The 21,789-nt window shown below is 50.5% G+C and overlaps 1 protein-coding gene across 3 annotated transcripts in view; it reads left to right on the top strand.

Annotated features, from left to right (window-relative positions):
• OSBP2 (oxysterol binding protein 2) overlaps nucleotides 1-21,789 on the top strand; it is a 167,713-nt gene that overhangs the window by 79,058 nt on the left and 66,866 nt on the right. Inside the window, exon 1 of one of the 3 annotated variants that reach the window (XM_021703402.2) lies at nucleotides 19,719-19,797. The exons of the other annotated variants lie outside the window; for them this stretch is intronic. Within the exon in view, the coding sequence (XP_021559077.1) occupies nucleotides 19,719-19,797 (79 nt within the window). Of the gene's footprint in view, nucleotides 1-19,718; nucleotides 19,798-21,789 lie in introns of those variants that run through there. 3 annotated transcript variants of the gene reach the window in all.

Here is a 21,789-nt window from a genome sequence, read left to right as displayed (position 1 = left end):
TTTTGTTGCCCAGTTTTAGGAGTTCTTTATATATTCTGGCTGTTAATCTTATCTCATATACAATTTGCAAATATTTTCTCCCATTCTGTGGATTGGATTTTGACTCTGTCGATAGCATCCTTAGATGCACAAAAGTTTCTAATTTTCATGAAGTCCAATTTGTCTGTTTATTCTTTCCCAATTGTGTGATCTCAGCACCCTTGTCAAAAAAACCTTTGATTATACATACGAGGGTTTATTTCTGAAGAGCCGTTGAATTTTTGTAAGTAAAAGAGACTGCCAGAATTAGTTAATCCAGTGCCTACTTGTCCCAGATAAGGAAACTGAGGCCCAAAGTGAGAAAGCGACTTGCCCTGGGCTTCATTGTTAGCGTATGACAGAGCTAGGAGTCCTTCCCTGGCCTGATTTCACACTGGATACTTTTTTAAAGCTGGTTGCTAGTTTGCTTCATTCCTAGAGTAGAGTTATGTTAGTTACTACTTTGATGGAAGCAGCAAATAGTCTCTAGTCTGCAGAAAATCAGTTGTGGCTTCTCCAGCCCCTCACCACTCCTGTGGAGCGGTCACTGCCAATAGCTGTGTTTTTGAGGCATTGCTATGGTGAGAATAGGTTACTCAGCTTGTCCCTGGGTTCCAATTTGCCCTGTCATTTTGTTTGCAGAGTTACTTGAAGGGTCTTGAATATAGCTATGTAATAACATACCACGGAATGCCTTATCAGTCTTGTCTTTATCACCCACTGGCAAGGAACTTGTTCTGTCAATTCTCTGGCAGCCTAGAGCCTCTTTCTCCCCTGCCTGCCTTCCCAAGCTCAGCTTGACAGGATGTGGCCTGGGGTGAAGAGAGAGAGAAAAAAATATGAATTAGATAAAATTCAAAAGCAGATTTAAAGTTATCCCTTTCTTGCTATTACCCATGCTGAGTTTGCTCATTCAAGAACTATTGAGCACCTCTCAATAGTGCTGTGAACACTTTTCTAGAAACTGACAGGCCCCCACAAAAATAGAAGGCGAGAGCTCATGTAGACTTTCTGGAGAGGTAGGATGCCTGGGCATGCACAGGTAGGTAGTGGTGTAGATGGTTGGAACGATTAAGTGTCTGGTGCATGGTACTGATAGGAAGTGCTCTAAGAGCTCAAGGAAGTGGAAGTGGAGGCCAAGGTAAGGAGCCATGCCCCAGAACGGTAAGCATGCACTGCCTGGCACCAGACCCAGCACTGGCCACAGCTGCACTTGGGAGCACTTCTGGATTAAGAGTTTGCAGCTCCATTGGATGGACAGGGAACTTGAAGGCCAGGTGAGGGATAGTGGAGCAGATACTCAGCGTTGACAAGGGACAGTCTAGGTCATGAGGCAAAGACTTGAGACATCATGGCCAGAGATCAGAGCTGTCACTAGGGGGGCTTGGGAAATGGGAAAATGGGATAGAGAGGGCATGTCTGCGTAGGACTCAAAGGGTTAGGCTTGGAAGTTGAACCTTGCTTGGTTAGTAGTAGGGTGGTGGCATTTTAGACTTGTAACAGAAGTAGTGACAGTCTGTACCAGGTGTCGTAAGAAGAGTCATATGGCCAGAGAGGAGGTTAAGAGAGGGGGCAGGGGCCCAGGGAGGAGGCGCCATGGTGGACCAGGGAGAGAGAAAGAAGCTAGGTCCGGGTCCCCAGTTGGGTGAGCAGGAAAGAGGGCTAAGGAGGGCACTGGTGGACCCCGGAGTAGGCTGGTTGTAAGGAAGGAGGAGGGGATGGGCCAAGGACATGCTCATGTTTTCAGGGCATAATAGAGGGAGCAAAGTATAGCTAGGCTGGGGTGGGAAGGATGGATTTGGTTGGGATTTACTGGCCATATTGGTAGAAAGGTGGCATTCCAGGCAGGTTGGGGGTGGTTTACTAGTTGTCAGCAGGAGTGGGCAGTCATAGTCTGCCCACCAGGAACAGATTGTCTAGTGAGGTCAAAGAGCAGGGTTTGAGCCCTGGGGCAGAGGGAGGAATGGGACCTGGGGCAGAAGTGTCTTCCTGCCTTTGTAGTTGAGAATCATTGGAATGTGTTCCAGTTTTTAGGTTTTTCCAGAACCTAGAGAATAACTGCACTGAATAAATGCACTGAAATTTAAAATCTTGTTGTATGGCTGGTATCGTTTCTGTTGTTCCAAATCCTGAATCTTTTGGGATCTTTAGTGTATATGTGAGCATGTCATGTCAGTAGAAACTCTGTGCTTTGTGCTAGTGGGGTATGTGTGTAGAAATGGGCATCACTGGGTCCCTCACTGATCTCCTGGAAGGTGAGGATGCAGACATGCTGGTGATTGCTGAATGTGCTGTAAGTTAGACAACTAAGAGTTAAATTGAAGGACTCCTCTGTCACAAAATCCTCAAGAAATTCCATTCCAAATGAGGAAATGCACAAAGAAAGACTTGAGACTTTCCTCATAAGTGTCAACATGTCCACTTGGCAAATGTTGGATGTTTGGAAGGCGGATGGGCACCCCATCCCCCATCTGATGCTTGTGACCAGTGCAGCAGGAAGCTCACATAATCTGATGTCACTGGAACCTGACTTGTTTCTTGTCTTTGGATTTTGATGGTATGCTACTTAAAAAAAAAAGAAAAGGGGCGCCTGGGTGGCTCAGTCGTTAAGTGTCTGCCTTCAGCTCAGGTCATGATCCCAGGGTCCTGGGATCGAGCCCCGCATCGGGCTCCCTGCTCCGCAGGAGGCCTGCTTCTCCCTCTCCCACTCCACCTGCTTGTGTTCCCTCTCTGTGTCTCTCTCTGTCAAATAAATAAATAAAAAATAAAAAGAAAGCTCTTGGAAGTAATTTTCAAAGGAGAAAAAAAAATGTTAAGTTAAAAGACTGTAGAAGTAGTGGTTTTGCTTCTTTTTAAAGACACCACATGGGGATCGTGATTCTTCTTCCTTGATGTGGAAACTGAAGGAGCCCCTGCCCCCCACCCCCCACTTGCAGAATTTCCTGGATGGCAAATACTCACTCCTGTTCCTGCTCTGCCCTTCCTGAACATTTCAGCTCTGGGCTCTTTGTGCAGCAGCCTTGATCTGAGAATGTTTGAGCAGCGTGCCTCCTGCCTGCTCGGATAGCATTTATTAACCTCAACTTGAACTCATTCCATTTGGTCTTCTCCCTTCAAACCAGGGGCTCAACCAAATGGTAAAAAATCAACATGTCTTTGGATTTGAATTAATGAGGTGTAAGAGTTGTGGTTGCTTTAGAAAGAATTAAGCAAGGGTGGCCAGTTTTGGCAGCGGAAAGAAGGGTCTCCTCATCTTGTACTTGGAATGGCCAGGAAGTGACCTGGGCTGGGTGTGGCTGTCCAGTCTTGGATTCTTCTACCAGAGGTAGCTCCACCCCACCCCCACATCCCAGAGGAGAAGCTGAGGCCCACTGAAGGCAGAGGAAGAGTGGCCCAGGTCATGTTTCTGGTCTGTGGCAGAGGGTCTTACAACTAGGGACCCTCATCTCCATCGGGGCTTTCCTGGCCGGGGACGAGGAGTGGTGAGAGGGATTTTAACAGAAATGAAAAACGGAGAAGCGTTCTGAGTGATGTCACCAGACTCCAGTAGTCCCATCCGTTGGTTGGTTGACGATCTGACGCCAAGGATGTGGAAGAGGGAATTGGAGTCCAGGTGGGGATGGAACCCCAAAGGCTCTCCCTCCCCTAGGTCCCAAGACACTGTAACTGGTTAATTCCTTACAATCCCAGGGTGTATGACAGAGGAGAAATGAGGGCTTGAGCCAAGGGCCCCTTCCACGCGGGACCCAGGCAAAGGGCCAGCCCTCTTTGGCCTCGATTGAGCCGCGATAGCGCCCTTAGTGCCGGGTCGGGTTCCGGGCCATGCCCCCACATTTTAAGAGGCTGAGCTGAGCTTTCTGCCGCCCGCCGGCCTTCACGGAGACACTGAGAGCTCGCCTTTGTCTAGCCCGCTGGGCGGGAGGAGAGCGCTAATCCCTGCTCTGACCGGGCTGGAGGAGGTGCGTCCCATCCTCCGGGGACTGTCTGGTGGCCTCGCGCGGCGCCCTTCGCTCTTGGAGCGGGGCCCTGAGGGACGGAGGCGACCACCCCCGGCGGGTCGGGAGGAGGCTGGAGGAATGAGGACGCGGTGCGCCGCGCCCCTGCCGCGCTCCGGCTGACTGGCTGGCGGGCAGGCGGAGCAGGGCGCTCGTCTCCTCTCCGCTCGGAGCCCGTGGGCTGGCCGCTGTCCGCGGTGCTGAAGGGGCAGCCTCAGCGGGGAGGCGGGCCCGGGGCCGCCGGGCAGCACACACCCAATCCGGGGACCGCCCTCCTTCTCCCGGGCTTGGCGCGGCGGTGGCAGCCGGCACTGCACCGAGATGGACTGAGAGCACGGCGGCGGGAAGGCAGCGGCGGCGGCGGCAGCTGCAAGAGCTCCCGCAGCCTCGGGGCCAGACCCACTTCCACACCCGGGAGCCCTTTCCTGGGGTGAGTTGGGGCAGGCGGAGCAAGCATGGGGCGAGCGGGTCCCGAGGCATGGGATCTCTTGGGCTTTTAAATTTTCCTTACCCATTGTAAATTTCTTCCAGCCCTGATCTTGAGCAGCCTACAAGACTGAGAGCTCAGATCTCTGCCCTGGTTCTGACCCAGTCCTGGGATAGAGGGCAGGCCCCTCTGCCCTCATGAGCCAGGGGACAAAGGGTTTAGCTAGAAGTCTAAGGGCAGTCACTAAGCATGTCTTCTTCACCAGCCTGGGTGCTGCCCACCATATGACACTGAGAAGGGATGTTTGCCCAGGTTGGTGTCACAAGGGCAATACTCTCCCCTCTCTGTGCAGGGGAATGTAGACTAGCCACTGGAATTCAGCCCAGACAGAGGCCAGCCATCTTTTAGCAGGGAAGGTAGGCTTGAGTCTTCCCCAGGGGCTGCAAGCAAGAGGTAAAGCCCTCTCTCCGCCTTAGTCCAGTCTCCTTGGGCACCTGAGCTGCCACTGCTGGGCTTCAAGGGCAAGGGTCACTTGAGTGCACCTGGCTGTTGGGAGTGAGCTGGACTGAGGCAGAAGAGCTTTGGAGTGGATACTGGGCAGGCATTCCCTGCTACTGTGTGTGTGTGTGTGTGTGTGTGTGTGTTTCCCAGCACGCAAAGGGGATTTTAAACTCCAGTGGTGCCTGTCACAGGAAAAGCCCTTCTCCAGATGGCCTGTGCCTCTGAGTAAGCAGTTTGGGGTCACGCTGGGCAACTACCCAGCCAGGAGGCTTGGGCTTCCTCGGTCCTTAAAGCTGCCCCCCTCCTGCCTTGAGCCATCCACTGAAGGGGGAGATGTGTTTAAACTTGATGGGTCACCTCTGCCTTCGATCCCACCAGCATTCGGTTCCCATCTCCATCACCTGGCAAGGTCAGACAGATAGACCTCTTGACTCCTAGAACCTGATGGGTAGGCTAATGGGGGGCTCTACTGCCTCGACAAAGGACTTTTGGTGTGTTGGGGAGGTGAAGGGATGGAAGGAAGTGGGGTGGAGTTGGAGGGACCATCCTCCAGGGCCCTGGAGAGGTCTAGATTCCAAACCTTGTAAAGTGTCTGTTGTAACCAGGTGGATGTAAATGAATATTCTGAATCTGGACAGGCTCATGCTGGAGGACTGGGGTCTGTGTTTTGTTCTGACTGTCTAGCCTAAGCTATGTGCTTCAGAAATGACTCTGGTGGGCAGCTTCCTTGGATCATCGGATGCCTGGTGGTGGTGGTGCCAACGAAATGAAAGAGAGGTGGAAAAGACGTGTGAGGTGATGTGCTGGTTTTAGGGTCAGGGTGAGCTGCAGTGGTGCTGCAGTGCTGATGGAAATGTATGCCAAGAGTGTGGTAGCATTCCTGGGTACCATTTGGTACCAGGTACCATTTATCGCTGGCCAGTGTTCTGTAGAGAGGAAAGTCATACGGGGGAAAGTATAATAACTGCATATCTAACATATACTTGATTTACATTATTCTTGATCACTTTTTTCCTACCCCAAAGCATTTTTGTTTTGAGTAGGTAAGTTTTGACCGACCATGTAAACGCTTTGTATTTTGGCCAGATGAATAAACCTCTTTAGAGAGTAGTTGTCAGGAAGGATGGCTGACTCATAACTGTACTTTGACAGCATTCTTGCTGACTTGGTTCATAAAAATATGAAGTCCAAAATGCATAAAATGCAGGCTGGCTAAGCAGCAGGCCATTGCTTTTGCTTTGGAAAAATGATGTATTTGAGCTTTGCATGTTGTTTGTTTTGAAAATACATTTATAGGCCCCAAGTTTTCTGTAACTAGATCAAGTTGGGGTATATATATATTTTTAGCCTGCTCTACACCTGTAATGCAATCAGGCTACCTATTTTTACTCACAATATGAGCAACTTAAAACCTCCTCAATAATTAAGGTGGGCTCAGGTTCTCCTCTGTAACTGAGAAAGATAACATTTGAGGGTTGTCTAGGTGATACACAGTTCTAGATCCAGCTCACAGTCTCTGTTCAGAAGTCTTGCACTTGGTGGGGCACCTGGGTGGCTCAGTCACTAAGCGTCTGCCTTCAGCTCAGGTCATGATCCCAGGGTCCTGGGATCGGGTCCCACGTCGGGCTCCCTGCTCTGCGGGAAGCCTGCTTCTCCCTCTCCCACTCCCCCAGCTTGTGTTCCCTCTCTCGCTGTGTCTCTCTCTGTCAAATAAATAAAATCTTAAAAAAAAAAGAAGTCTTGCCCTTGGTTATATCACATGCAAGCCTTCATCTATGTACAATTATAAAATGTACATGAAAAATATGAACAGAACTTTTCTGACTGGATTTCTCAAGGCCACGGCAGAAAATAAAGATATAGTGATAAATATATGGCAATAGAACAAGTTTCATTTTGGTGAAAGTTATTCATCTTGGGTTCCTGGTAGAGTGCTGTTAGGGATGATGGTAATAGCTGTGGTGTGTAAAGGAGTGAAAAAATGCCTCGCTTTGTAGATTGAGAGACCCCAGTTAAAATTCGCATTTCACCTCTTATTAACTCTATGCCATGATTTAACCTCTCTGAGCCTCAGGGTTTTTTTTTATTAGATGTATTTATTTGAAAGAGAGAGAGAGCAGGGGGAGGGGCAGAGGGAGAGAAGCAGACTCCCTGCTGAGCGCGGAGCCCTTTGCAGGGCTTCATCTCACCACCCTGAGGTCATGACCTGATCCGAAATCAAGAGTTGGACGCTTAGCTGACTGAGCCACCCAGGTACCCCCTGAGCCTCAATTTGTAAGATAGAGAAAGTAACAGCTGCCTGATATGTAAACTTAGCACAGGATTGTGGGAATTCAGTGTTATCCTTGATATCTCTTGCCATAGTGCACTGCCACTTGTTATTAGAAGAATCTGAGCATATCAGGACAAAAATCCCCACATATCAGTGTTTATACTGAAACCATGCCGGTGGTTTGCTTTGGGGTAGCCCGGTCCTGCTGGAGGTAATGTTCCCAAGGCGGAGGCTGTCTTTGGGTCCTCTGTCATCCAGGGATCTTGGCTGGCCAGCAGTGGAGCTTGGGCAAAAGGACAAGGGGAGTATTCCCTCCAGGAAGAAGGGACCTACATGCCAAGGGCCATGAGAAACCCCTTCCAGGAAAGGCTATATGGCAGGGGACGTTTTCTTGTGGGGGGAGGTTGCCGCTGTCCCTCCTGAGGTTCCCACTCTCTAATACTGGGTTGTCCTTCCACAATGTATGTCTTCTCTTCCTGCTTATGTCCCCCATTCCCTGTGGTAATAGCAGCTAACGCTGGCCGGGCTTTCCTGTAGTAACTCAGTCCTCATAACAACCCTGGGAAATAGAACCATTACCACACCCTCTGATGTGCATGAGGAAACTGAGGCTCAGAGGTTAGATCACAGGTGCCTAAGGTCTGACTGTGGCACCTGCCTGGCTGGCCTGAGGAGGGGGCCTCACAGATGAGCTGATGGCACAGAAGCGGGGAGTGACAAACCCACAGTCACCTTGATCTCCAGGCGCACAATCCAGGGCTCCCTTCTCCCACTGAGGCGATAGCACTGGTTTCTGGGTGGCTAGAGGAAGAAGAATAAGCAGGGGTTAGGATCAGCTGTACAGAAAGAATCATGACTTGGAGGAGTTAGTGTCTGAGACCTTCCGTTTCAGGGTTGCCAGATCTTCCCATCCTCACCCGGGGATGAGGCTTGCGGGTATTCGGGCAGCAGGGACAGCAGCTGCAGCGGTAGGCAGAGCTGGAAGGTAGAGGGGCCCTTTGGAAATCAATGAGGTCAGCCTCTCCTGACATGAAGAGCCTGAGGCCCAGAGAGGGAATGAATCACCCATGAAGGTAGGGGGAGTGGAGAGAAGGGTCTTTATTCCATCCCCCAAGGCGAGAGCCTTTCCCCTAATGCTGTGCCTCAGCGGCGCCTCTCGGGAAAGTCTGGGGTGGTTGGAAGGTGCTGGTGGCTCTGTCAGAAAGGGCATCCTAAGTCCCAGGACCTCTGCTGACCGCAGAGATGCCCCTGAGGTGGACAGCTCCCTGTGCCCCTGGCTCTCTTGCCTGGGAACCCGCTCCATCTGGCCTCTGCTGGCACACACCGAAGCCCTTTGCAGACTGCATTGATTTCCATTTCCCCGAGGTGAAGAGGTAATTTAAAGGTGATTCAGTTGAGTTTCTAGTTCCCTTGGCTTGAGACCTTTCTTCCCAAATGCCCGCTGCTAACAGCTTGGGTACCAGGCATTGATAGAAAAAGACGTGTTAGTTGCCCATAAACTTGAATTATTTACAAAGTATGTGAACTCTATAGCTGCTTTGCACACACGCCCCACTTCAGGGGTTACTTAATGAGTGCACCCATGAGCTGGCTTTTTAAATTGAATGGCATTTCATGAGACTAAACTGATCGCCGCTCCTGCAGGCACGCTGCTCTCCCTGGGCTGCCATTTTCAGTCACTGGCCCCTGAACTCCAGCCCCTGCAAGCTTCAACTGTTTCCTCTCCTTGCTGCCTGAGGTCATGCCCTGTCCATTCTATCACATTTTCTCTGGATTCTCTCCTTGCCCTGCTGCCACTGCCCTCATTATTGGTAGTGACTCCCTGCCCTGGGTGGCTCCTTTTAGACTTGCCCCTCTATGCCTTGGGCAGATTCATCTTTCAGGAACACTGGTTCTGCTCTTGTCATTGCTTTCCTGATGAACCTTCCCTGGTTCCCCACTGCCCTGGCCCCCTACTGCCTCCATGGTACCAGGGCAGAAGCCTCAGCCCAGGCTGAAAAGCCTTTCTGCAGGCTGACCCAGCTCCCCGCAGTGCCAAGCACAGAGCCAAGGCCTCTTGTGCATCCCGGCTCTCCCTCATCTCTCATGCAGTGTTCCTCCTTCCTCCTGGACATGTCCCTTCCCTCCCCCACCTCCTCCAGGCCCAGCTGCAGAGCTGCCTCCTTCAAGATGCCTTCCTCCTCTGACTTTTCCTCCCCTGCCTAGACCCAGAGCACCCTGGCTCAGTCATCCGTGAACAGTTCTATCAATAGTGATGCCAAAGTGAGGGCTATGGGTTGTATTGTGTTCCCCCAAAAGCTATATTAAAGACCTAACCCCTCAGTACCTGTGAATGTGACTGGAAATAGGGTCTTTGCAGATGTCATCAAGTTAAGATGAGGTCATGAGTGGGGTCCCTAATCCAGTAGGACTGATGTCCTTCTTTTTTTTTTTTTTAAAGATTTTATTTATTTATTTGACAGAGAGAGACACTGAGAGAGGGAACACAAGCAGGGGGAGTGGGAGAGGGAGAAGCAGGCTTCCCGCGGAGCAGGGAGCCCGATGCGGGGCTCGATCCCAGGACCGTGGGATCATGACCTGAGCCAAAGGCAGACGCGTAACGACTGAGCCACCCAGGCGCCCCAGGACTGATGTCCTTCTAAAACGAGGGAAATTTGGACTCAGACACAGACACAAAGGGGAGGGCCATGTGAAGACAGAGGCAGAGACCCCACTTATGCTGCCGCAAGCCAAAGAACACCCAGGACCACCAGGAACTAAAAGAGGCCAGGAAAGATCCTTCCCTCAACCTTCAGAGGAAGCATGCCTTTACCAACACCTTGATGGTAGATTTCTGGCCTCCAGAGTTGTGAGAGAATAAATTACTGTTGTTGGAAGCCATCCAGGTTGTGGTGGCCCTAGGAGACTAATATAGTGAGTGCACCCCTTCCCAGCCCTCAAGGTGCTGACCATTTATTTGCAGGGGGGCAGACAAGATCCTTATGAGTCAGTGTGATGAGTGCAGCAAGCGATGCATAAGGGTGTGATGAGAACCCTGAGGAAGGGCCCTTCTCCAAAGAGTCTTCCATCCCCTCTCCGGGGTGGCAGCTGTCAAGTAAGTCTCCCTTGAGGAGGAGCCCACACCTGGTATCCATAGATGACAGGAGCCAGCCCAGGGAAGGAAAGGCAGGGCATGTCAGCCAGGTGAGCAAAGGCAGGGGTGGGAGGAACAGGGGTGAAGCTAAGGAGTAAGAAGTGGGGAATTGCTGAGGCCCACAAGGCTTAGCTCCTGATGGGCTATGGCTTGCCAAGGAGTTTGAACTTGAACTTGCTGCTGTGGGTATCAGGAAGCCATGGAAGGGAAGTGACAGAGAGCAGATGGTGTATTTTCAGTAAATTGTCCCATGGCAGCTTGTAGGATGGATCAGAAGGGATAAACGTGGAAGCTGAGACCTTGGAAGTGAGCAGGTGCGTGGTTTACTCCCCCCAGGTGGAGCATAGGGTATGGATTTGCAAACCATTTTGAAGTTAACATCCTTACAACTTGGGGATGCATTGCCTGTCAGGGCCCAGTGTGAGGGAGAAACCGTAACAGCTGACCCTCAGGTCTCCTGCCTGGTGCCTGTGGGCAGAAAGGATTGTCTGGAGGGGGAAAGGTGGTCATGAGGGAACAGAGGAGAGATACTGGACTCAGTTGGGGTCGGGTTGATGGGGGAGGGGACTTGCAGTTGGCCTTGGAGATCTGGAGCTTGAAGGGGAGGGCCCAGCAATGATACAGATGGGGAAACATGAACAGGAAGACAGGACAATGAGCCACGGGCATGGGCACCATCACTTGGGCCCCACCCAGCAGGGAGTGGGAAGAACATGGGAGTGAGGACTGACTCTTGCCTGGGAGCAGGGAGATAGGAGGTTGGAGGACAGTGGGGGTGTGGCTACAGGGCAGGAAGCAGGGGGGTTTCAGTAAGAGGCCACTGGTGTGACTCATGCCTGCCACGGTACGGGCACCAGAGGGGGCGTCCGATGGGCCTGCTGCATTTAGGGATGACTCTTTTGAGCTGCAGCACAGGTGGATCCACGCGGTGGCCTCTCCTGAGCCTCATCCCTGAGCCACTGCCGCCGCTCTCAAGGTCACTGGTGGCCGTGGCCATGAGCATCTGCCAACAGCCTGGTGGCTGAGTGTGGGGTGATGCCTGCAGCCTGGCCGAGTGACGGGCGCCTGAGCCTTTTGCCTCCCACACCTGGTTGCAGCTGTGTCCGTTCTTTGCAGGGCCCGTCACCATGGGCCGCTCTGCTCCTCCGCCTCATGGGGATTGTGCCACGGGTGCGTCAACTGATTCAGCCCCTCTCTGATTGCTGCCTGCCAGGTTGGTCTGTGTGCATTGATGTGGTGGCTTCTCTGATGTGACTTCTGGGCCCTCCTGCCTCCAAACTCACTCATTATGCACCTCCCTTCATGCCTGACCTTCCACCATTAGAGAGTCTTTTGTAGGTTCTCAGGTTTCAACATGAGCAGTAGTTGATCCTGGCACACTCTTACCAATTGTGATTTGTTGAGAGATGGCATTCGTTAGGAAATACAAGCTTGTAAAATGTTTAAATGACTCTGAAATATGTAACAGAAAACTTAGTCATCTTTCATTACCTCCCTCCCAAGAAATAATACACACCCATTGGTTAGCGGTGGTACTTTTCCTGGTCCTTACCCATGCTTTTACAAAGACATGTAAGTTCACACCACCCCCTCACCCCGATGCCCTTACACATATGTAAATGAGATCATATTGTGGATATTGATAAGCAGCTTGCTTTTTCCCTTACAAATATATTTTGGAGATATTTACATGTCGACACAAATAAACCTAGCTCATTTTAAAAATAACTGCATAGAATTCTAAAGTGTATCATAATTTATTTAATCATTTCCCACTTGATGGACAGTTAGGTTCTTTGCATTTTACTACTATTTCCCAGAGTGCTGTAGTGGACCTGCTTCTGTGTGCAAATTAATGCATGTGTGTATAGATTCCTAGGAGTAGAATTGCTAGACTAGAAGAGGATACCCATGATGGATATCAACACACACTATCAAATTGTCAGCCAAAAGGAGGGCATAAATTTATATCTCCCAATAGCGTGGATTGTCAACAGAAGCTACCCCATTATTCTTTTTACGCTTTGTTGCTCTGATGGGTGAATGACGAGGCATTTCTTTGCTCTGTTTTGCCTTTCCCTTATTACCAGTAGAGATTGAGTATACTTTTATCTGTTTGTTGACCGATCATGTACATTTCGTGACTTGTACGTTCATATTTATTGCCATTTTACTGTCTAGATATTTGTGTTTTTATGCTGATTTGTAGGAGCTCACTCTGAGTTATGGTTATTTCTCCTTTGTCAGTTATTAATTTTTCAAGTATTTTCTGTGTTGCTTATCTTTTAACTCGATTTATGGTAGCTCTGGAGCTATGGACTTTCTAAACATTCATGTTGTAAGATCAATCAATCGGAGCCTTATTTTTTAGTAATGGGGAGAAGTGGAGCTTGGAGTTTTAAGATGTTGCATTAGTGACCCTTTTTGGTCTGTGCTTGCTCTTTGACTTTGCACAAAACCCCTTAACTTCACTAAACTCTCATTTTGCCAGCTATGTACGGTGACGTCTGTCCTGCCCAACCTCATCCCAGCCGCCATGGGGATCACGGGAGAAGCAGTCTTGCAGGACTTCATAGTTCCGAACTTCACAGTAAAACTAACTCACTGATGGACACTGAGACCCAATCTTCCAGCACAGGCCTCATGTGGGCGGTGGTTTTCAGGGCGCCGAGCCCCCGCCTCAGACCTGGCTCACTTTTCCCAGAAGCCTTTTGCGTACCTGCTCTCTGCCAGTGATATAATCCTCAGGGCTCTGCGAAGGGAGGGGGTATTCATTTGCTGGGGCTGCCCCAAAATACCAGAGACTGGGTGGCTTAAGCCACAGGAATGTACTTTCTCCCAGTTCTGAGATCGAGGTGTCAGCAGGTTTGGTTTCTTCTGAGGCCTCTCTCCTTGGCTCATAGGTGGTTGCCTCCTCGGTCTGCGTGTGTCTGCATCCTGACCTCCTCCTCTTATAAAGACACCAGTCATATTGAATACGGGTCCATCTATAGGACCTCATTTTACCTTAGTCACCTCTTCAAAGGCTCTGTCTCCAAATACAGTCACATTCTGAGGTGCTGTGGGTTTGAACCTCCACATATGAATTTGGAGGAGGGGAGAGGACACAATTCAGCCCATAACAGGGGGCCAGGACTGTGTCTGGATGAGAATCAGGGAAGCGATGCTCAGAGAGGCTCCTGGACTTGCTTCATATCACCCAGGGCACAGGTTGCAGCTCTGTGCTCAGACCCACACATCTGACCCCCAAGCGCAGGCCACCCCAGGGCAGCCTGAGTGAGGTTGACACTGCCCTGACTTCTCATTCACTGGTCCCATCCTGTTCCCCTGCTGTCCCACACTCCCTGAGCAGGGCACCTACTCCCAGCCGACTCTTCTGTACTTCCTTTGGCCCCTTGGGAAAGGGTTTGAAATAATTCATTTGATTGAGTGTAGCTTGTTCAATTTTTTTGTTGTTGTGGAAAAATATGTGGAATATATATGTGGAAAAATATGCAGAAAAAGTAAGATAAAGAGCATTTGGAATATAGGCAACTCTCCAGTAATCTCACAGCCTCGCAAAACTGTTTTTGATTTTGCATGTTCCCTGCTCTTCCCCACCCTGCACACACACCCGTGTCTCACATCTTTGGCATCATATTGCACATGGCCTTCATGTCTGCCTTTTTCACCCCACGTTATAACTAACAGTCTATCTTTATAATGGTCATTTAAAAAAAATTTTTTTTTAAGATTTTATTTATTCGGGTGCCTGGGTGGCTCAGTTGGTTAAGCGACTGCCTTCGGCTCAGGTCATGATCCTGGAGTCCCTGGATCGAGTCCCGCATCGGGCTACCTGCTCAGCAGGGAGTCTGCTTCTCCCTCTCTCTCTCCCCCTTCTTGTGCTCTTTCTCTCTCTCACTCTCTCTCTCAAATAAATAAATAAAATCTTTAAAAAAAAGATTTTATTTATTCATTTGAGACACAGAGATACAGAGAGAGAGAGAGAGAAAACATGAGCAGGGAGAGAGGCAGAGGGAGAGGGAGAAGCAGGCTCCTCGCTGAGCCAGGAGCCCAATGTGGGGCTCGATCCCAGGACCCTGGGATCATGACCTGAGCCAAAGGCAGACGCTTAACCATCTGAGCCACCCAGGAGCCCTTATAATGGTCATTTTAATGGCTGTGTAATATTCCACCGAGCTGATACACTCTCATGTTTTGAATTATCCACTGATTTTTGTGCATTTGAGTTCCGCCTTTATGCTATTACAGATAATGATGCAATGAGTGTCCTTGTACTGAACGCTCTTTGCTTCTCTTGAATTATTTCCTGAGGGAAAATTCCCAGGAGTCAGATTAATGAGTTAAGGGAAGCAACATCATCACAGCGCCTCGATGAGCTATAATATCTCTTTCTGGAACGAGTGTACCGATATTCTGTGCCACCAACAAAGAATGAGCATGCCAGCTTCACTGTCATCTCACTTGCATTTGGTGTTAATAATTAAATATACTTTGGGGCCATTTTAATATACTTAAAGGATACCTGCCTCAAGGCTGCTTTAATTTGTACTTTTTTAATGGCCAAGAAAGAAGGAGGAACATTCGGCAGTAGATCTGTATTTTCAATTATTTCTGTTGTTGCTTTCTTTAAAATGAATTTTTTAAAAAAGGAACAGTTGAAGATTAGACAAATGGGTAGTAATCCCTTGGGAATCCCAGCTCTTTGATCGTCTTGAGGGATTTGTTGGTCAAAGTGATATTTAGACCCCCTCAACAAGCAAAGGCCTTTTGGTCAATAACTGGTATAAGGGATTGAATGGGCCAGCTGAGCCAGCCACTTCTGGGAACAGAAAGGACTAAGAAGAGGCCAGTATCCTCAGAGCTGCCTGGTGGGACCTGACCCCCGCTCTCCTCGGGGTCCTCCAGGCGACCTGGTGCTCAGGCAGGCCATTCCTTCCAAACACACGTGTGGGGATACAGTGCAGCCCCTGGCTCGCTCTAGAACAGCTAGGGAGGTGGCCTCCGGGGCTGCTACTATTAGCAGGAGGCACGTGCAGGCGGAGCCAGGCCAGGCACCGTCCCCAGTGAAATCTGTCTCGTGTTTGCCGTTTTTCAAACTCCCCTATTCCATCTTTCTGATCTGAAATAATCAACAATAAATTGAAAGTTTTTTCCCCCTCGGAAGTTTATTTTAATTGCCTAGCAACATATTATCATAAATTGCTCTCAAATTAATTCTTTGGCTCTGGTGCAGACTCATTTATTAATGATGATAGCAGTCAGCATCTCTGCGTGGCTATTCTTAGAACACTGCTGTTTTAAAGGGCTTCATTCTTAAGAAGTCTCCGCAAGGAACTTGTATGTTACGCAGACCTTTGGGGAGCTTGATTCTCCAGACAACACGGAAGGGTAATAAGGTGGTGGGGGTTTTGTAGGTTGGGCCAAATAGGGCTCCCGATAAAGTGGTTTTCATTGATTGATTTATCAATGAATTAATTTATCTGTTTATTCCTGTGCTCATTTATTCAATGTCTGCCTACCACGTGCTGGGCCACCCGAGAGGCTGGGAACAGTAAGAAAAGACCACAATCTCCGCCGTCAAGGAGTTTGCCCTCTGTTGTGGGAGATAGACAAGTAAATAGGAACCCCCACCTGAGGGCAAGTTAGGTCCTGGGAAAGAAAGAAGCCTGGGGCATTCTGGAAGCCCAGACTGGAAGAAATTCACCTGTGAGTCTAGTATTTTAACATTTCCGGGTATGGATAGTTTTCACACAATTATAAATATACTGCATGATTTGCCTTTTTCCTCAGCATTTTCTTTTTAAGCACAGTTTCTTATTTCTGCAGAGTCATCACACACGTAAGTCTGAATGGCTCCATGATATTCTGTGAAGTTGATGAAATAAACATTGGCCTGCTGTTAGGATCTTGGGTTGCTTCTGGTTTTTTGCAACAAATGGCATTGGAGCTTTGTGCCCCTTTGCCATTGTTCCCTTGTGATGAATCCCAGGGGATTCACCATTCTAGGCTGGAGGGTGTGGATGTGTGTTTGTGGTTCTGAGCTACCACATGCTCCCCCACCCCGCCTGAGGCCTCATACCAGTTTCCAGGGACCTGTTTCTCTGTTGCCTCCAGGACTGGGGTGAGCAACAAATACACCCACCTACCCCACGCACGCATGCCTGCGTGAATTTTAGTTGAGTGGATGTGTGTACCATATTACTGAGCAAAGGAGGGAACATACCGGAAACAGAGCCTGCATAACAATGCAGGGAACATACCGGAAACAGAGCCTGCATAACAATGTTCTGGTTGCAAGTGGAAGTGGGGAGGCCAGCCTCTAGGGAGGCTGTTGCAGCAGCAGCAGCCCAGGGGGGATATGACAAGGGAAATGTCACCATAGACTTGAGGGGAAACCAAAAACTTGAAGTGACCAAAGCAACTTGATGAGGGGTCAGCTACAGCCTAGAGGGAGGGTTGCAATTGCCTCCAGGGTTGTCACTGCAGGGTATTTGTGGTGCGTGGATCTCAGGAAGGTCACAGAGTTAGTGCACTTGATTTTAGGATGTCATGTGTAGGGTGTTGGCAGCTGTCCACCTGGAGCTCTTCAGGAGCTGCCCTCAATGAATGAACACAGATGGGGGACAGGAGCGGGCTGGGGTTCAGCCTCACGCTCACACACACGGACAGGAGGGAAACTTTGACAGGCCTCAGGTAGCCAGCAGAGCTGTTGGAATTACCTGTCGGTCATCTTACACTCTATCTCTTGGCGTTCTTGCTGCTGGCTCACCTAAGACATTTCAGCTAATGTATCTTCTCCTTTAAGGACAAATCGGCACTCTTCCAGCTGTCTGTGAAGCTAGGTGGCAGATTTCTAAAGTATTTCACGTGAGCAGAGTCTGATAGTTGTTTGATGTGACTTATAGCATAAAACAGTTATGGAGAAAGGAGAAAACATGTGTGTGTTTACCTTAGTAGGACCGCATGATCCTCCCTTCCTACTTCTCTTTCCTATTTTCGTTTCCTCCCTGGCTGTGTATTGTTCCCTATCTCCTCTGCTATGCAGCCGGCAGCCAGATGCAGCTGTAAGTGAGGGGAAGTGGACAAAGGAAGCAGGGGCGGTGAGCCCAGCAACCACTTACTGTGAGGAGAGGCATGAGGTACTCAGCCGCTCTGCCCTCCATTCCTCAGCTCAGAGATGGAGGGCACAGCTCTGCATTCAAAAGATGCTTCCAGCTTCCAGAGTCTGTGATACACAGAGTATCTGGTTCAATATCCTGGGTTGGATTATTCTTCCACATGCAGATCCTTTAAAAATTATCTGTGTGTTTATGAACATTTCCAAAGCACTCAGGACACTGTTATGGTCTCACCCCACTTTTCCTTATGAGGCCTCTGGGAGCCTGGGGAGCAGTATTCTGCATAAGGAAGCCCACAGGACATGGTTGAGAGTGTGTCCGAGGTCAGCCAGAAGAGGCTGGGTCCAAGCCTGGTGACCCTAGGCAAGTCCCTTTACCTCAGAGCCTTAGTTTGCTCATCTGTAAAAAAGGATGTTGGTGGAACCTACCAGAGGCTATTCAGTGGGGATCAAATGAGGCAGTGCAAGAAATGTAGGTAAAGCTTGAAGCCCAGCACTTGGCATTCAGTCAGCATTCCACCACTGGTAGCCGTTTGCATTATTATTATGCTCTTCATTTTGTAGCCAAAAAATCAAGGCCCAGAGTGGCTAAAGGCCTTATATCCCCCGGGCCAGCAAATCTAACGCAATTGCTCTAGATTAATTCTCTAGGTAGAAGAAATACTCAGTTGCTTCAAAGGCCTAGAGGGAATTATTGACCCAGCACCACCTTGCCTGAGTTTATTATAACAGGAGCTTCATTGTATATTTGAAAACCTTTAAATTGGTGAAACTTGATTCAGTTTCAATAGATTACATTTGATAGATTGTCTTGACTGAACTCCTGTGAAGAGGCGGTGTTGGAGAGGGCTTTGTCAGGGGTGGAGCTGGGGCTAAAGCCTAGTCCCAGGGCCCAGAGTTTGTCGGCCAGTGGGGAAAACAAGACCTAAACAGGGCAGAGTAAGGTGGGGGCCAGGGCCAAGAAGAGGCCCAGCCTGGGTTTGGACTGCCTTCCAGCAGCTGTGTGTGTATGCCAAGTTGTCAGTGTGGCTGGAGCCCAGGGATGGAGGGGAACAGCATGGGTATGCTGGTGGGGACTTAGAGACCACTGAGTGGACGTGTGACAGAGTCTGAGATACATCGGAACAGGATCTCTTGGCTGTTGTACTGAGTGTAGGCCATGGGGGGCATGAGTGGAAGCCGGGGACCTGCTGGGAGGCTCTAGGAGGGTCCACAGGGAAGATGATGCTGTGTCTGGCCTGGGTGGCAGCCGCGAGGGTGGTGAGCAGGGATGGGATCCTGGCTGTATTCTAGGAGTAGAACTTGTCCCGGTGTGCTGACCAACCGGAGGTGGGTCTAAGAGACCTAGGAGTAAGGGATGACTTCCAGATTTCTGTCCTGAGCAACTGGGAGGTTGGCGCTGCCCCTAGCTGAGGTAGGGAGGACTGGGGAAGGGCTAAGGACACAGGTCTAGGGGGCCATTGGGAGCTCAGATTTGGACAGTTGGGTTTGTGATGCCTATCACACACCCCGTGGAGAACTCCTGCAGACAGCTGGACGGGTGAACTGTGTTCAGAGAGGTCTGGGCAGAGACAGACCTTTGTCCCCAGGTGCCTGCAGCCCGGTGGTAGCAGTGGTAGCTGGATTCCTGGGGGCCCCGCCTGTTGCCTTCCTCCAGGACGGTGGATGGTGTCTGCAGGTGGTCAGACACAGGTGCACCAGGCGCACCAGGCGCCACAGGGGAATCGGAGGGTGACCAGGTCTCAGAGGTGACCCCAATTTCCTGGAAGCACTGTCAGGCCCTGGGTCATCTCCATTTCCCACGTGCCCCTTAGCTCTCAAGGGCATCTTTCCCTTTGAAATAAAGCAACGCCAATCCCGCTACCTCAGGGGGCGACACCTTCGCTCGCATTTTCTCATTAACATGGGACGTTTAACTGAGGAGCCCGCCCGACACCTGGGTCCAACCTGGGTGCCCTGAAGGTCGCACGGGCGAGCAGGTGGCGTGCGGGCGAGGGCAGCGCTCCCGGGAGAAGAGAGGGGGCGGCCGCAGCTCGCGCTCCGCTAGGCTCCCGCGGCGCCGACGGAGTTAACGGGCTCGTGCACCGGGCGGCGGGCGGGCAGCAGTGGTGCATTGTGGTAACGCGGCGCCGGGACGGCTAGCACCCGCCACCTCCGCCGGGAGGCCCGCCGAGCTGTGCGCGCGCCCTTGGGAGACCCTGGGCCCGGCGCCATGTAGCGCCCAGCCGCTCGGAGGCCACCCCGCCGCGGGGATGAAGGGACGCGGCTGCTGGGAGTCGGCCTCCGTGCGCTCCTTCTGCAGCTCCGGCTGCCTGAATAACTTTGAGAAGGGTTAGTGCCGCCCGGCTTCCGCCCAGAGGCCGGGCTCCCCGCGCACGCCCGCCCGGCTTGCTGCACGATCAGTCCACGCGAGCCTCTGATGTCACTCCCTCGCGGCGCGGGGAGCGCGGGGAGCGCGGGGAGCCCCGGTACCCCGCCAGCGTGTACTCTCCGGACTCACTTCTGGCGCGGGGCGTTTCGGAGAGAGGGCTGTGGCTAGAGACCCGTCCGCCTGATTAATCCCGGCAAAAAGGAAACAAAATATAATCCAGAGATTTCTGGAAGTAAGGGGCGGGAAGAGGAGGTGCCTGTTTAATCCACCCACCTACCCTTCCTTCCCCAGAGTCGGCTTGGGGCCCTGGCAGAATTGCAGCTTTGTCTACAAGGTCCTCGTGCTGGGGCCACGCGTGGGGGCAGCTGTGCTCAGTGCATGACCCAACCAACTTCTCTTTGCCCTTTGAGCAAGCTGCGGCAGATCGGGAGAGTCCGTGTAAATGGCCGCCTGGGTTTAAGCAAGGACCAGGCTTGAGGATGCACTCCCAGGCGTCTGTGGTCTCGAATGGCACCGGGGTATGCAGGCATGCTCGCTTGAGAGCCCTTCCTCAGCAGCTGTCGCTAAGGTTGCAGTCTTGCAAACTGGTTAAGCCTCTGCCTGCAATTCCTGATGCTTGAAAAACTTGCATTCGTTGGAGATTTTGCACGAGTGAAACTTGCTGTTTACCTTTTGTTTCTGTTATAGTTTGAGACTCTAGGGAAAAACTAAGATTCTTTGACTCTGTAGACGTAGAAGATACAGACGCCGTTAAATTCACTTAACATAAATTCGTTAGAAAGAGCTCCTTTTAGAAATTAACTATCTCTGATCTGTAATAAGCCTTGTAATTAATTTTGCTGACTGGTCACACTAACGGCTTCATGAGGCCCTGGTGTAGGGCAGACATCTTCGAAGTTCTGGACTCCAAACCTCAACCCTGGAGTCAGGTTTAATCGTGCAGATTCTCCTGAAAACACCATCTGAAGTCTCAGGGTGTTTGTAATTACAAACATTTGAGATTTATTTTACTGGGAGCTGATGCTGTGCTCCATCTTGAGAATGCTTTACAGAAACTGACAAGTAAATTGTGCATAGAATATGTTTTCTGGTTTTAGATTGGTGTTAATTTCCAATTTTTATTTTAGTTGGAGCATCCTTTCTAATGCAGTTTTGTTCTTAATGAGAAGTTTAAATGTTCCTTTTATCACTTTGGATGAATTTATTCTGAGGATGAATTTTGGAGTTTATCAAAAAAAAAAAAAAAGAATGTACAGTTAGGTGTTAGTTTTTCTTCTATTGGCCTGCCTGATGATTTTCTTGGTTGCCATTCTCTAGAACATTTGCTGCTGGCAGGGAACATTGGGCCTGGTATCCACTTGCTTTCTGCTTGGTTGTGAGAGGATGCTCATTTTTTTTTGAAAGGTTTTATTTATTTATTTAAGAGAGAGCGTGTGTGTGCATGCACGAGCAGGGAGGGGCAGAGGGAGAGGGAGAAAGAATCTGAAGTAGACTCCCCATTGAGTGCAGAGCCTGACACGGGGCTCGATTCCACAACCACGAAATCATGACCTGAGCTGAAACCAAGAGTCGGACACCTAACCACTGAGCCACCCAGGCGCCCCGAGGGTGCTCATTTTTGTCTGGAAGCTCAAACAGCTGCACCTCAGGACCGATGGCAGAGTAACCTCTTTGATTGCTAGACCTTCCTTCTTACCTTTCCTGTGACTGTCCCACTCTCCACAGTGGGTCTGGGGATGAGGAGCTGAGGACGTTGTGTGGGGGAGGGGATGGTGCCTAGCACAGGTCCTGGAGCGGAGCCTCCTGGGCTGTGGGAGGAGGCCCAGGAGCCAGCACAGTGGTCAAGTGCAGCCAGGATTCAGCCCCAATGTCAGATGCCCTGGGGGCAGACTGCAGAGGGAGTCCCCTCTGGTGCCCTGTGTGAGTCAATGCCCTGCAAGGCCAAACAGAAC

This window comes from Neomonachus schauinslandi, chromosome 14 (genome assembly GCF_002201575.2).
Source record: "Neomonachus schauinslandi chromosome 14, ASM220157v2, whole genome shotgun sequence".
Classification (NCBI taxonomy): Eukaryota; Metazoa; Chordata; class Mammalia; order Carnivora; family Phocidae; genus Neomonachus; species Neomonachus schauinslandi.
The sequence above is the reverse complement of the archived record's forward strand: the minus strand, read 5'-3'. Positions and strand labels throughout refer to the sequence as shown.